Source organism: Orycteropus afer, unplaced genomic scaffold, assembly GCF_000298275.1.
Source record: "Orycteropus afer afer isolate SDZICR_OR568_19922 unplaced genomic scaffold, OryAfe1.0 scaffold00175, whole genome shotgun sequence".
In the NCBI taxonomy this organism is placed as follows: Eukaryota; Metazoa; Chordata; class Mammalia; order Tubulidentata; family Orycteropodidae; genus Orycteropus; species Orycteropus afer.
Window position 1 is genome coordinate 3,609,682 of NW_006921762.1, and position 13,233 is coordinate 3,622,914.

The 13,233-nt window shown below is 38.1% G+C and overlaps 1 protein-coding gene across 1 annotated transcript in view; it reads right to left on the reverse strand.

Moving 5' to 3' along the window:
• Window positions 1–13,233, reverse strand: part of DARS2 (aspartyl-tRNA synthetase 2, mitochondrial) — a 36,978-nt gene that overhangs the window by 11,337 nt on the left and 12,408 nt on the right. Inside the window, exons 11-13 of the mRNA XM_007947105.2 lie at window positions 11,796–11,903; window positions 8,878–8,940; window positions 1,392–1,544 (exon numbers count right to left, since the gene is read on the reverse strand). Of these exons, the coding sequence (XP_007945296.1) occupies window positions 1,392–1,544; window positions 8,878–8,940; window positions 11,796–11,903 (324 nt within the window). The remainder of the gene's footprint in view (window positions 1–1,391; window positions 1,545–8,877; window positions 8,941–11,795; window positions 11,904–13,233) is intronic.

Genomic DNA, 13,233 nt, shown 5'->3' on the forward strand with positions numbered 1-13,233 from the left:
CGTCGAGTCAGACCCGACTCATAGTGACCCCTCCTTGGGTTTCCGAGGCAGTATCACTACAGAAGTAGATTGCCCCATCTTCCTTCTGAGGAGTGTCTGGGAGGTTTGGAATGTTGCCCTAGCAAAATGTTTGCTAACCTGTTTCCCTGGGATAATGTTTTACCCTAAAAATAGTATACCTTAGAAACCATTCTTTAGAATCATGTACCTGAACAATCATACTATGTTTTAGAATGATGTATCTTAGTGATTATTTGCTATTCTTGTAAGAGATATTAACCCAATTAATTATCTAACATATTTGGGCAGGGGAAAATGCCTTTGGGTACGGGAAAGAGTAAAACTTTAACTTTTAATTAATAACTGATTGTTACAAGGAAATATTTGATTTTATTGTAGAAGAATATTTGATTGAATACTTGACTGTTTTAAAGAAATATCAAGAATAATGATATAATCATATGCTTATGTATAAATAAAGCAGGACGAATACATCAGGTGTCGGTCTCACAGAACATGAAGGGCACCCACCTGGCCCCCATTCCTTTGAAAAAACCTTAATCTTCTCCTGTCGCTTTGTTTCATGACCTGTGTGGTTTTGCTGGATGTGGCACCACGTGTTCCTAAAGAATGGTGATTTTAGTCATGCATGGTCATGCTCATCACCTGACAGCTGCTTCTGTGGAGGAAAAAAGGGATCCACCTCAACCAAGGGGGGCCCTGGGGGCCTGCCCGTTCAGCAGCCTTCCAGCAGTTTGATCTGTTTCTCGTTATTTTTAGGAATAAGAAGAATACATTATGCACAAAAGCCTGGGACTACCAAATTTTCTTTATCTGCAGAACCTCAAAAAAGAAATTATTTTTTCATGCTCATATAACTTATACCAAGAGCCCTATACCTAAGGAGTTTGCTAATCAGAGTGAGATTTATTCTATGTGAGTAATGTCAATGGTGGCTGGCAGTTGATGGGGGAAAACAAAACAAAACAAAACAAAAAATCCAACTCTGGGTAGTTTTTATTCAGTGCATTATAAAGTACTGGAAGACAAAATATTTATATATAAAAACTCATACAGAGTAGCTCCATGTTATTAAATTAACAGATAATTTCAAATATGTGCTATATGCATTGGAGAAAACTAAAACTCACTGCCACTGAGTTGATTCTAACTCACAGAGACCCCCTTTGGGTTTCCAAGGCAATAAATCTTTACAGAAGTAGATTGCCCACTCTTTCTTCTGTGGAGTGGCTGGTGGGTTTGAACCGCCAACCTTCTGATTAGCAGTCAAATGCCTTAGGCACTATGCCACAATAGCTCCTTATATACATAGGATAAGACGCATTATTCAGCATCGAAAGCACAGACACGTGGAGGTATTTTTTTCTTACCGTTTTCTTGTTCTCTCCAGCAGTTAGTAGCACCACATCTTCATCTTGGATCTCCAGTAGTGTGATTAGTCTCAATCTTTGCTCCTCCATTATGGATTTAGCAACTGAAGAATTCCAGTTTCTATTGGCTTTCAGGAACACAGGTAAGACTTCCTATAATAAAGAAAAAAGATTTACTCATCCTTTTAAAAAGGTGAGGTTGATTTCTTTTTCTTGTAAAAGTAGTACCAAGGTTTCTCGTGCCCAAACAAGAGAACCGACATGAGATTATCTTGTTCCTTTCCTGGACCCCTTCAAAATAATACTAAGGGAATTTGAAAAATTAATCCCACCACAATGAAAATATAATATGGAGAGGCTTATCAGCAAATAAGAAAATTCCACATGCTTTTGGCAGACTGCAAGTGGATGGAATAGAAATGATTAAAGAAGGAAGATGAGGGAAGCTCTGGCCTAGAAAACAATGGTGGTGGTGGCTGTAGCACAAGAAGGAACTGATTTTGCCCTGCAGAATTCTGCAGAGGCTTAGAATTCTCAAGAAGCCATGGGTCCCTGGGTAACAACCAACAGCTGGATTACAGTTCAACATAAAGAAAACAAAAATCCACAAATGGACCAACAAGCAACGTCATGATAAATGGAGAAAAGAAGTTGTCATGGATTTCATTTTACTCGGATCCTCAATCAATGCTCATAAAATCAGCAGTCAAGAAATCAAACGATGTTTTGCATTGGGCAAATCCGCTGTGCAAGATCTCTTAAGGGTTAAAAAGCATCTGGATTGTTTCTATCTCTTTGCTATTGTGAATAGTGCTGTGATGGACATGGGTGTGCATATATCTATTAATGTATCAGCACTCAGTTCTTTAGGATATATACCTAATAGTGGGACTGCTCGATGAAATGGTATTTCCAACTCTTTATGGAAGTGTCATACCATTTTCCACAGTGGTTGTATCATTTTACAGTCCCAGCAACAATGTGTGAGAGTCCCAATCTCTCCACACCCTCACCAGCATTTGTTATTTTCCATCTTGTTAAACTCTGCTATTATTGCAGGGGTGAGATGACACATCTCACTGTTGTTTTGATTTGCACCTCTAATGGCTAATGATCATGAGCATTTCTTCCCGTGTTTGTCAGTGAAATATCTATTCCCATCTCTGTTCATTTCTGAACTAGATTGTTCATCTTTTTGACGTTGAAGTACTGATGTTTTCTATAAATTTTAGAGGTAAGTCCTTTGTCAGATATGTTGTTGCCAAATATTCAGCCTCAATCTGTACGTTCTCTTTTGGATAAGACTTATGATACACATAATTTAATTTTCAGAAGGTTCCAGTCATCTAGTTTATCTTCTGATGTTTGTGTATTTTGAGTTATGCTTGATTGTATATTTATGCCATAAATTAAGGCCCCTAAGTTTGCTCCTATTTTATCTTTGATGAACTTTATAGGTTTGGTTTTACATTTAGGTCTTTGATCCATCTTGAGTTTGTTTTTGTATATGGTATGAAGTATGGATCTTGTTTCATTTTGCTGCAAATGGATGTAGTTTTGTCAGCACCATTTTTTAAAGAGACTATCCACAGAATGGGTTATGTGTCAACTTGGCTGTTGTTGTTATTGTTATGTGCCGTCAAGTCAGACCTGACTCATAGTGACCCCTCCTTGGGTTTCCGAGGCGGTATCACTACGGAAGTAGATTGCCCCATGTTCCTTCCAAGGAGTGGCTGGTGGGTTAGTTATTCCCCATGATGAGACTGGTAATCAACTCGATGGTGGAATCTACTGGAGCAGCTGAGTAGCAGCCTCAGAGATGTGGTCTGCTTCCTGTATATAAGAAGTTTTCAGAAAGGTCTCTGGAGCTTTTTGGCATGCGTGAACCCTGCATTTAGGCGAGTCTTCATTCAATAGCCGGCCATGTTTCTTGCTGATCTTGAGATTGTCTCTGGACTTGAACTAGTGGCCTGCCATGTCATTTGATAATCTCAGGACTGTGCCTTTTTACTTGTCGACCTTGGACTTGCCAGCTTCAGAAGCCAGCAGCTACCTGAGTTAGGAAACACCTCTAGGTTCAGTGTGCCAGGGACAAGAGGCAGAGCTGAAGCCCAAGGAGAAGGGGCCTTCACCCAGCCCCTAGAGCTTGGCACTGTGAACTTGGACTTCTAGCCTCCAAAACTGTAAGAGAATAAATCCCTGTTTGTTAAAGCCACCCATTTGTGGTATTTTCTGTTAGAGTGGCACTGTTGTTGTTGTTGTTGTTATGTGCCGACGAGTCAAACCAAAATAGAACAGGAGAGGAGGGAATATTGCTGGTAGTTAAGAGACATGTGTTGATTTGGGTGAAGGGAAAGGCAATATAATAAAAGCGTGTGACAACACAGTATCACTAAGGAGAAGTAAGACACGGGGAGGTGTAAAAGAGGTATAGACAATAAAGGTAATACTATTCCACATACAATAAATACTCCATTATCAGTAATAACAAACACTAATCTACAGGTGGATACGTGGGTAGACAGGCAAGAAGATCAGGTAGGCGAATAGGACTATGTCCACGACCATACATAGGTTTGGTGCGTATTTGCATGTGCTTTAAAAATGTCCATATGCATTATAAAGCTAACAGAGGACAAAGTTAGGATGACTTCTTAGCCACAACTGAATACCTTGAGGGAGTCAGTTACTGAGCCTGAGGCTCAAGACCATGGCTGGGGGAGAGGCATCAAGCACAAATACTACAACATAGTACACAAAAACATTGTTTTACAGCCTACTTTGGTAAATAGTAACTGGGGTCTTAAAAGCTGCAACAGCCATCTAAGAAGCAACCACTGGTCTCTCCTTGTCCAGAGCAAAGAAGAGTGAAGAAAATCAAAGATACATGGAAACAATTAGTCCAAAGGACTAATGTACAGTGAGAATCTCAGGCGACACAACCCTGAAACCAGAAGAACTAAATGATGCCCAACTTCCAATTCCAACCACTTGGAAAGGGATCAAAATTGGTGATCCTGGATATAGTGGGAGAAAATATGTTGAAAAAAAATTAAAAAACATAAAAAAGACCAGGATTACTGGTCAGATAGAGACTGATGAAACCTTGAGACTATGGTCCCTAGTCATTCTTTGGGCCTGGAACTGAATTCACTCTCACGGCTTAACAATAGAAAAACAACAGCCAAACAACAGACAAGCCTATGAGCTGAACTACACAAAGGAGATTCACTTCTTTGAAACATTTACCATGGGAAATCAGAAGGGAAGCTTTCACAGGGAGAAAGCTAAGGAAGCAGGAATGCACAGGCAAGAAGCACACAGCGAGAAAGTGGGAAGAGAGCTGTTACATTATGGGGATTGTAATCAGTGTCACAAAAAATGTATGAAATATTGAATGTAAAACAAATCTGCTTTATAAAATCTCATGCAAATCACAATAAACAGTGACAAATCAACAAACAAACAAAACAAAAAATTAAGTATTAAAAAGCAACGATGTCACTTTGAAGGCTAAGGTACTTTCTGACCTAAGCCATGATATTTTCAATTGCCTCATATGCATGCAAAAATTGGCAATAAATAAGGAAGACTGAAGAAGAAGTAATGTCTTTTAATTATGGTGCTGGTGAAGAATATTGAGCATACCATGAACTTCCAGAAGAATTAGCAAATCTGTCTTGGAAGAAGTACAGCCAGAATACTTCTTAGAAGTGAGGATGGTGATACTGGGTCTCATGCACTTGGAACATGTTATCAGGAGGGAATAGTCTCTGGAGAAGGGCATCATGCTCTTTAGAGTAGTGGGTCAGCGAAAAAGAGGAAGACCCTCAACAAGACAGACTGACACAGTGGCTGCAACAATGGGTTCAAACACAGCAAGGATTCTGAGGGTGGAGCAGGACCAGGCAGTGTTATGTTCTTTTGTACATAGGCTTGTTGGTTGCTTGAGTTAGAACTGACTGGACAGCACTTAACAACAGCAGAACATCAGTGGCTAATGACTATGAGCACCTTTTCATGTGTTTGTTGTCTGCTTGGATGTCTTCTTTGGTGAAAGTTCTCGTCATGTCCTTTTCCCATTTTATAATTCAACTGTTTGTCTTTTTGTTGTTGAGTTGATGAAGTTTACTGTAAATTGTGAAGATAAGACTCTTCTCAGGGAGGTCTTCTGTTGAGATGGTGGAATGGCAGACAAACTACACAGACTCTCTTCAACAAAGAAATGAGAAACCAACTGATACAGATACAGAAGATAATTCTGGAGCCCTGAACTTTGAAAGGAAGGATACAGAAGTGGATAAAATACCAACTAATAGAAGGGCCTGAATGAAAACAGTGAATAAGGAGACAAATGGGGCTGCAGATTGTCAGTGATTCTGATGGCATGGACAGTTTGAGTATTTCCAAGTGGTGTTAGGACCTGAGAATTATCCTGCAGCCTCTGATGTAAGAAATGGTGTCTGGATTTCCCATGGAAAAGTTGGAGAGTGCTCTGTCTTTCCGTCATGGATGCCCTGCAAAGACTCGCCCATGGTGTCCTACTGTAGGCAGCGAGTTAGGCATTTCCCTCTGTGTCACTTTTCTGAAGTATCTTTATTTTCCTGGTGCCTTTTCAGCTCTTCCCATTCCTGGTGCCCATCAGTCTTGGTTTTTGGCGAGATTCAACAGCACTCTCTCGCAGTGACACTGCCTTTCCCCCCTCTCCCAAGTGCATGACCCACTAACTCTCATAACTAAGGCACACAGTCTTAAAAAAAAGAGCTACAGCTTCTTTAGTTTAACTCATTCTGTGTTCTTTGTTCTTTTTTCTGAGGTCCCCAAAACTGCTGCAACAAGAACATGCTCCAGATGCTAGCAGGTAGATTCTCCCAGCTTTTGTGCCACCCTTGCTCCTCATCTCCCATTTCTGGACACACCCTGAGTCATCAACACCTCAGTTACCACCCAGAGTTCTGAGATCTCAGTCTGTGTTTGTCTTCATTCATTGTTCAGTGGGTTAATTGCTGGGGTATAAACAAAAGCAACCACTCATTTTGTCATCTTGCCCTGCCCTCTCTTGTAGATGTATTTCTAAAAACTGGTGATTAAGACTGAAGTTGGATGGGTTGGAACAAATATTGTTTTTCATTATTCCTTCTGTATTATTTGATTTTTTTGACCAAGTGGATGCATACTGTTGCTAACAATTAATACACACATTAAAAACATTTTAAAGCACCAAATCAAGTTAAAATATATTAAGAAATTAAAAAACAAAACAATGAACAGTGACCAGTTGCTATCAAGTCAATTCTGACTCATGGCAACCCCATCTATGTATGTCAGAGTAGAATTGTGCTCCACAGAACTTTATTCAGTAAGTCAAGAATGGGACCCAGGAATCTGGGTTTTTAAATTGGTTATTTTTTGTTTTTTCTTATCTGTGACCCTTTTTACCTCTGTGTGGGTTTGAACAGCCAACCTTGTGGTGCTTAACCATTTGTACCACCAAGAGATTCTCCATAGGATTTTAAATAGCTGACTTTTTTTTTTTTTTTTCCCATAGAGACACTTTTATTAAGCTTTGGACAGGACAAAGACAAAATAAAGAGAATCATGTAGGATGAGGGAAACCATCAGCATGTACAAAGCATATACATAACTAAATGGAGTCCTTTAAATGGCTGATTTTTGGGAATTAGATCATCAGGCCTTTCTTCTCAGGTACCTCTAGATGAACTTGAACCTCCATCCTTGGGGTAGCAGCCAAGTGTGTTTGGCCCACCCAGGGACTCACATTTCTTAAATAAGAATTCAGGATATTAGGAAAGTTTAAAAAAAAAGAAAAGAGAGAGAAAAGGAGAAAAAAAGAGAAGAAGAAAATGTAGTAACAGTCCCATCACCTAAAGACTGCCAAAGTTAATATTCAGACTTATTTTCTGATCCTGTGGTTCCTAGAGACAGATTTCATTGACTAGTTTAAAAAAAAAAACAAAAAACAAAAAACCCAAACTGGGAGACATGAGGTTGTCAATTCTGTATTTACCAAGGAAGCGTATAAAACAAACTGAAAATGTTATCTACTATAACCATCATTTCATAAAAGAAAGAACATGTTTCCAACAAATAAAATACAGCACAGAAAAAAATAAATGACAGTTCTTTAAATTAAATTCATTTAACTTCATGAAAACTTCTATTTCCTTGAGTTTTCTTATTTTGTCTCAAAACTATTTTGGAAACCACTACCCTAATATTTTTCCTTCTTTTCTTTTTTTTTTCCCTTCTTTTCTTACTGAAAAATCCCTTTATTGTTCTTCAAACTTGAGGTATGAGGCTTGGGACATGGTAGTAGTAGGGGTGGCTAGCTGGTTTTCAATCACAAATATATTTTTAAATGGTTATGATCATAGTATATATGTAATTCTGCACCCTCATTTTCTTACTAAGCCTTACAATAAACATTTTTCCTATATTACAAACTCTTACGAAATGAAGTTTTAAAAAGGAACTTTAATGTTAACTCCTGCAATTTATACCATAATTTACTTAATTGATTCCCATTTGGTTTCATTTTATTGTTATAACTGATGTCTCCCCATATTCCTTTCTTTGGAATGTATTACAGAATATTACTGAATCTAACAGGATGAATATTTTTAAAACTACTGATTCCAAAACAATTGAGGCAATTAATACTTCCACAGACAATATTATGAAAACACCCATTTACCACTCTTCCTCTACTTTTTGAGATCTTCCATCCACCAAGTCATACTAAAAAAAGGGGTTTGTCCACAATGTATTCAGAGTTCAAAAAGACAGTATAGTAAGAACAATGAATACAAGCTTTCTTTCATATACCAACAATCATGTTTTATTTTATTTATTTATTTAAGACCCTGTTTTACATTCAACGTAACGTGTACATTTAGTTTCATTCCCCATTCACCATGTCCAACCCTAACCCAGTCTCCTCTCCTCCCTACACTGTAATCCTCCCCTGTGCCCTTCATATTTATGCACTTGTTTGTCCTGCATTTCCTCAGTTTGAATGTTGGTCCTCTGGTGTCCCATGGTCTATTGCTCTAAGGAATGTATTACCATAGAGTATGTGGGTGCGTCATCCTGGGCTGAGTGGTCTGTGTGTACATCCTGTTAACTAATGGGCTGAGAGCCTGTCCCTGGAGGTGAGTTTTATTCCAGGCTATCATGCTTTCTTTTAAACTTGGGCACATGGATCTCTGCTTACCTTCCTAACTGGATTAAAATACCTTTGTTTATTAAAGGCTATGGTTGGACTTTCACATTCTGATTAATGGTGAATTCAACTATTTATATTAAAGTCTTAGAGGGCTACGACTAATTTTACAAATCAAAGGAAGAAATGTAAAATGCTCTGAAATAGTAAGATCCTTAAGCTTAAGAGCTTAAGTAATTATTAGTTCAAAATATTAAATCCCCAAAAGGGGAAAAAATAAAACCCTGCTGATTAACTCCTTACCTGATTAAATTGTTCAGATGCCAATTTTCTAATGGACTCAATGTCTTTCCTTTTTAAGTATTTCTGGAGAAAGAAAAACAAAAGTAAATTCATCAGTATGACACTTTGGCTTCATGAACATGTTTATATTATATGGGACACATATAAACTTTGTGCCTTTCCAATCGTAATGCTGCTGTTGTTGTTATGTGCCATTGAGTCAGACCCAACTTACTGTGACCCCTCCTTGGGTTTCCAAGGCAGTACCACTACAGAAGTAGATTGCCAACCTTCCTTCCGAGGAGTGGCTGGTGGGTTTGAATCGCTAGCCTTCTGGTTAGCAGTCAAGTGCCTTGGGCACTATGCTACCAGAGCTCCTGTTCCAATTGTAATAGTAGCATTCAATAAGATTTAGTTTCTATTGCCAAATGACAAATTTTCAAAGCTTGTTATGAGATTTATTTTTTTCTACTTATGCAGTTCTCAGTGGAAACAGCTACAAATGTGTTGCACAGAAGACCTTGCATATGCTTTATGCAGAATAACTTTTTTTTAAAATTGTGATTTGGGTGAAAGTTTACAGAGCACATTCATTTTCCATATAGCTGTTCATATACATTTTGTTTATGACATTGACTGCAATTTCCCACAATTTAACAGCTACCTTTCAACTTCCACCCTGGAGGTACCTCTTCCCTGTGTCCTTCCCTCCCAGGCACTCCTGCCCCCTGAGCTCTCTCCCTGTGCAAACACTGCTCCTGTGTTCTCCCACAACTGATCACTCCAAAAAGTGTATCTACCTGATGTAAATGTTCACCCCATATGCCTGTCTATTGTTTGGCTGGAAGCCACAGGAGTGAGTTCAATTCTAGACTTGAAGGGTCATAGGGGCTATAGTCCAGGGGTCTCACCAGGGTTTATCAGACTAGCAAATCTGGTCTTTTTTTTCCCAATGATTTTGACTTTTGTTCCACATTGTTCTCCCACTCTATCCAGGATCTCCTTTTATGCAGGATAAGTTTCCAAAAATGAATTTCTACAGCTGAATTGTGATAGAAATACAACTTTCACAAGCTATTCAGGATTTGATTATTTTAGGTTGTTTGTATGTGTATACAAACACACACACATATAAACAAGGAGTCCTGGTGGCACAGTGGTTAAGTGAGCACCTGGCTATTAACTGAAAGGTCAGCAGTTTGAACCCCTAGCCACTGTGTGGGAGAGAGATGTGGCAGTCTGCTTCTGTAAAGATTTATAGCCTTAGAAACCCTATGGGGGCAGTTCTTCTCTTTCCTATAGGGTTGCTATGAGTTGGAATCTATTCAACAGCAATGGGTCTTATATTTTACATATAAAACAACATATGTGTTGCTTTAACTTTTACTGTGTGTATAATTCAGTGGCATTACGTTCCCCATGTTGTGCAACCATCACCACTTTCCACTTCCAAATTTTCATCACTCTTAACAGAGATTCACTGTCCCTTAAATAATAACTCCTTCTTGATTCCTCCCACTTGCCCCTGGTGAGGACTAATAAAACTTTGGTCTCTATGCATTTGCCTATTCTAGGTATTTTATTTAAGTGGGAATCATACAATTTCTGTCCTTTTATGACTGACTTATTTCACTCAGCACAATGTTTACAAGGCTCATCCATGTCACAGCATGTATTAGGACTTCGTTTCTCTTTCCCAAAACCAAACCAAACTCACTGCTGTGGAGTCGATTCTACTCACAGTGACCCCTCTTTGGGTTTCCGAGGTGGTATCACTACGGAAGTAGATTGCCCAACCTTCCTTCTGAGGAGTGTCTGGTGGGTTTGAACCGCCAGCCTTCTGGTTAGCAGTCAAGTGCCTTAGGCACTACGCCACCAGAGCTCCTTCCTCTCTTTTTAGGGCTGAGTAATACTCCATTGTATATATGTACCATATTTTGCTTAACTGTCCATCTCTTGATGGATTCTTGGTTTTTTTTCACCTTTTGTCTGTTATAAATTTTGCTGCAATGAACACTGGTATATAAGTATCTGTTTGCATCCCTGCGTCTAAGTATTTTGGGTATATGCCTACGAGTGGAACTGCTGGGTCACATGCTAATTCTACAGTTAACACCTTGAGGAATTGCCAATGGTTACAGTGGCTACAACATATTTCAGGTTTTTAAAAATTCTTTATTTCTTACTTTTTCTAAATTATTTCACTATATCTAAGTTAGATATTATGGTTATCATCATTAATTAATATTCATAGGACAATTAACTAGGTATGGGGATGCAAAATAGTAAAAACCTGCAGTCTTATAACCTACTCTAGGAAGACTAGCCATACCCAATATGGGGTAAATAATAGTCAGCAAGATACGTTTATCTGAACACTTTAGTTATGTCCAGACTAGAAGACACCAAATTACTTTCTAATGAACATATGAAGTAAATCGAAAGTAATGAGACCATTTATCTTCCCTGCTCTGAATATAATGATGTATGTCCAAATGAGAATAGTCTTTCAAAATAATAATATTATTTAAAATGGTTCTGGAATTACTTTTATTAAATTACTTTTAAAGCAGCTACACTAACTACAGAAAATAAACATGTCAGAAGATAAAGAACCAACATGCTAGGGCTGAGAGCCTTTGAGTTTTCAGGCTGGAGGTAGACTGCTAAATATTATTTTAGATTCATCATGGGTGGAAATTAGTTCAACTGAAGTACATTTATAGGACTACTTTATAATATTGTTTAAAAGGAAGAAAAGAGTCCCAGATTTTGAGTGTGAACTCATATTCATAAGGTTTTATTAGTCTCTATTGATATTAGACATTTAGGGACCCTGTTGGATTTTATATAAAATACATATTCTTATTTAAAGAGAACAATTCTTTCCAAAGCTTAATATATATTTTAGAGAAAATGTAGACTTATGCTTTACTTACTGCTCCTTCAGGGACACATATAGCTTTGATAGTTCCTTGAGGCTTGCTAAGTACATCTTGAAGGAATCCAATCTTTGTGTTTCTGAACACATCACTGATATCTACAATCTGGAAAACAGGTACCAAAAAGGGGTCACTACCTGTGAAGCAATGTAGAACTTTTATGCCCAAACATTTTACAATCAGTATTACCACAAACACACGTTTATCATGGGTCTGGCACTGTGAATAGTGCTTTATATATATTAATTCATCTCATCTGCATACGAGTATGAGGAAGGCATTCTTATTATCCTCATTTCAGAGATAAGGAAACTGAGGCACAAAGAAGAAAGTAACTTGCCCAAGATGACAGAGCTAGTAAGTACCAGAGCCAGAATTCAACAGTCTGACTTAAGAACCACTGTACTATTATTATTATTATTATCCCTTCCATATTACAAAAGAAGAAAAAGTAGTTAAGTTGCCAACTATAAGCAGGCAATTATGAGATTCCAGTATCTAGAGCTTTTGTGTATTATATGTTTTTCATTCTAAAAATTAAGCACTACTTATTGATACACAAAGCAGGATTCAATTTCTAAGGAATGTGCACTGAGAGAAGAGATATACAAATGTCACCAGATTACAGAGACTAAGGAATGCTGCTCTCTAGAAGGAAATGGTCATAGGGCTGGTAATGGAAACTGCTGTATATAAATTCTTCCTTTACCTTTAGTTAAATGTTACAGATTATAGTAGTTTGGATAAACATTTGCACACATGTGAGTTATTTACAGACCGGGGAAAAAGAGTAAACAACTCCTAATAATTTGCCTTCCAAGTGCTAATTTGGTTTTTAAAAAAACTGAAGAATAGGTTTTCTTTTTTCTTTCAAGTTACAATTCAGGTCCACATAATCAGTAACTTGTTACTAATAAAAGCTTTATAGCTAGAATTTTGTTCTTAGAAATGTCTTAGAACATTAAAAAAAACAAACCAAACCAAATCAACTACTTTCAAGTTGATTCTGACTGATAAGATCCTCCAGGACAGAGCAGAACTGCCCCATAAGGTTTCCAAGGAGAAACAGACTCCCACATCTTTCTCCTGTGAAGTGGTTTGTGGGTTCAAATCACTGACCTTTCAGTTAGCGGCTGAGCGCTTTAAGCGCTGCACCACCAGGGCTCCTTGTTTTGGAAAATGGTAGATGGTAAAAGAAGTATTATAATGTGAACACACTATTATTCTCTCTCACTGAAGCTTGGTAACAACAAAAAATATTTAACAGTGTGTGGTGTAGTTAATTACTTAGTGTGGCTTTTCTACCCATAAGTCTTTGTAAACTCCAAGGTGGGATTTTCTATGGGCAACTGAGGAGCTCCTGATTGCTGAAGTTGTCCACCTGGAGTACTTCTGTTGGGAGTGGCACAAAACAATGTTCTGGGAGGTGCCCACT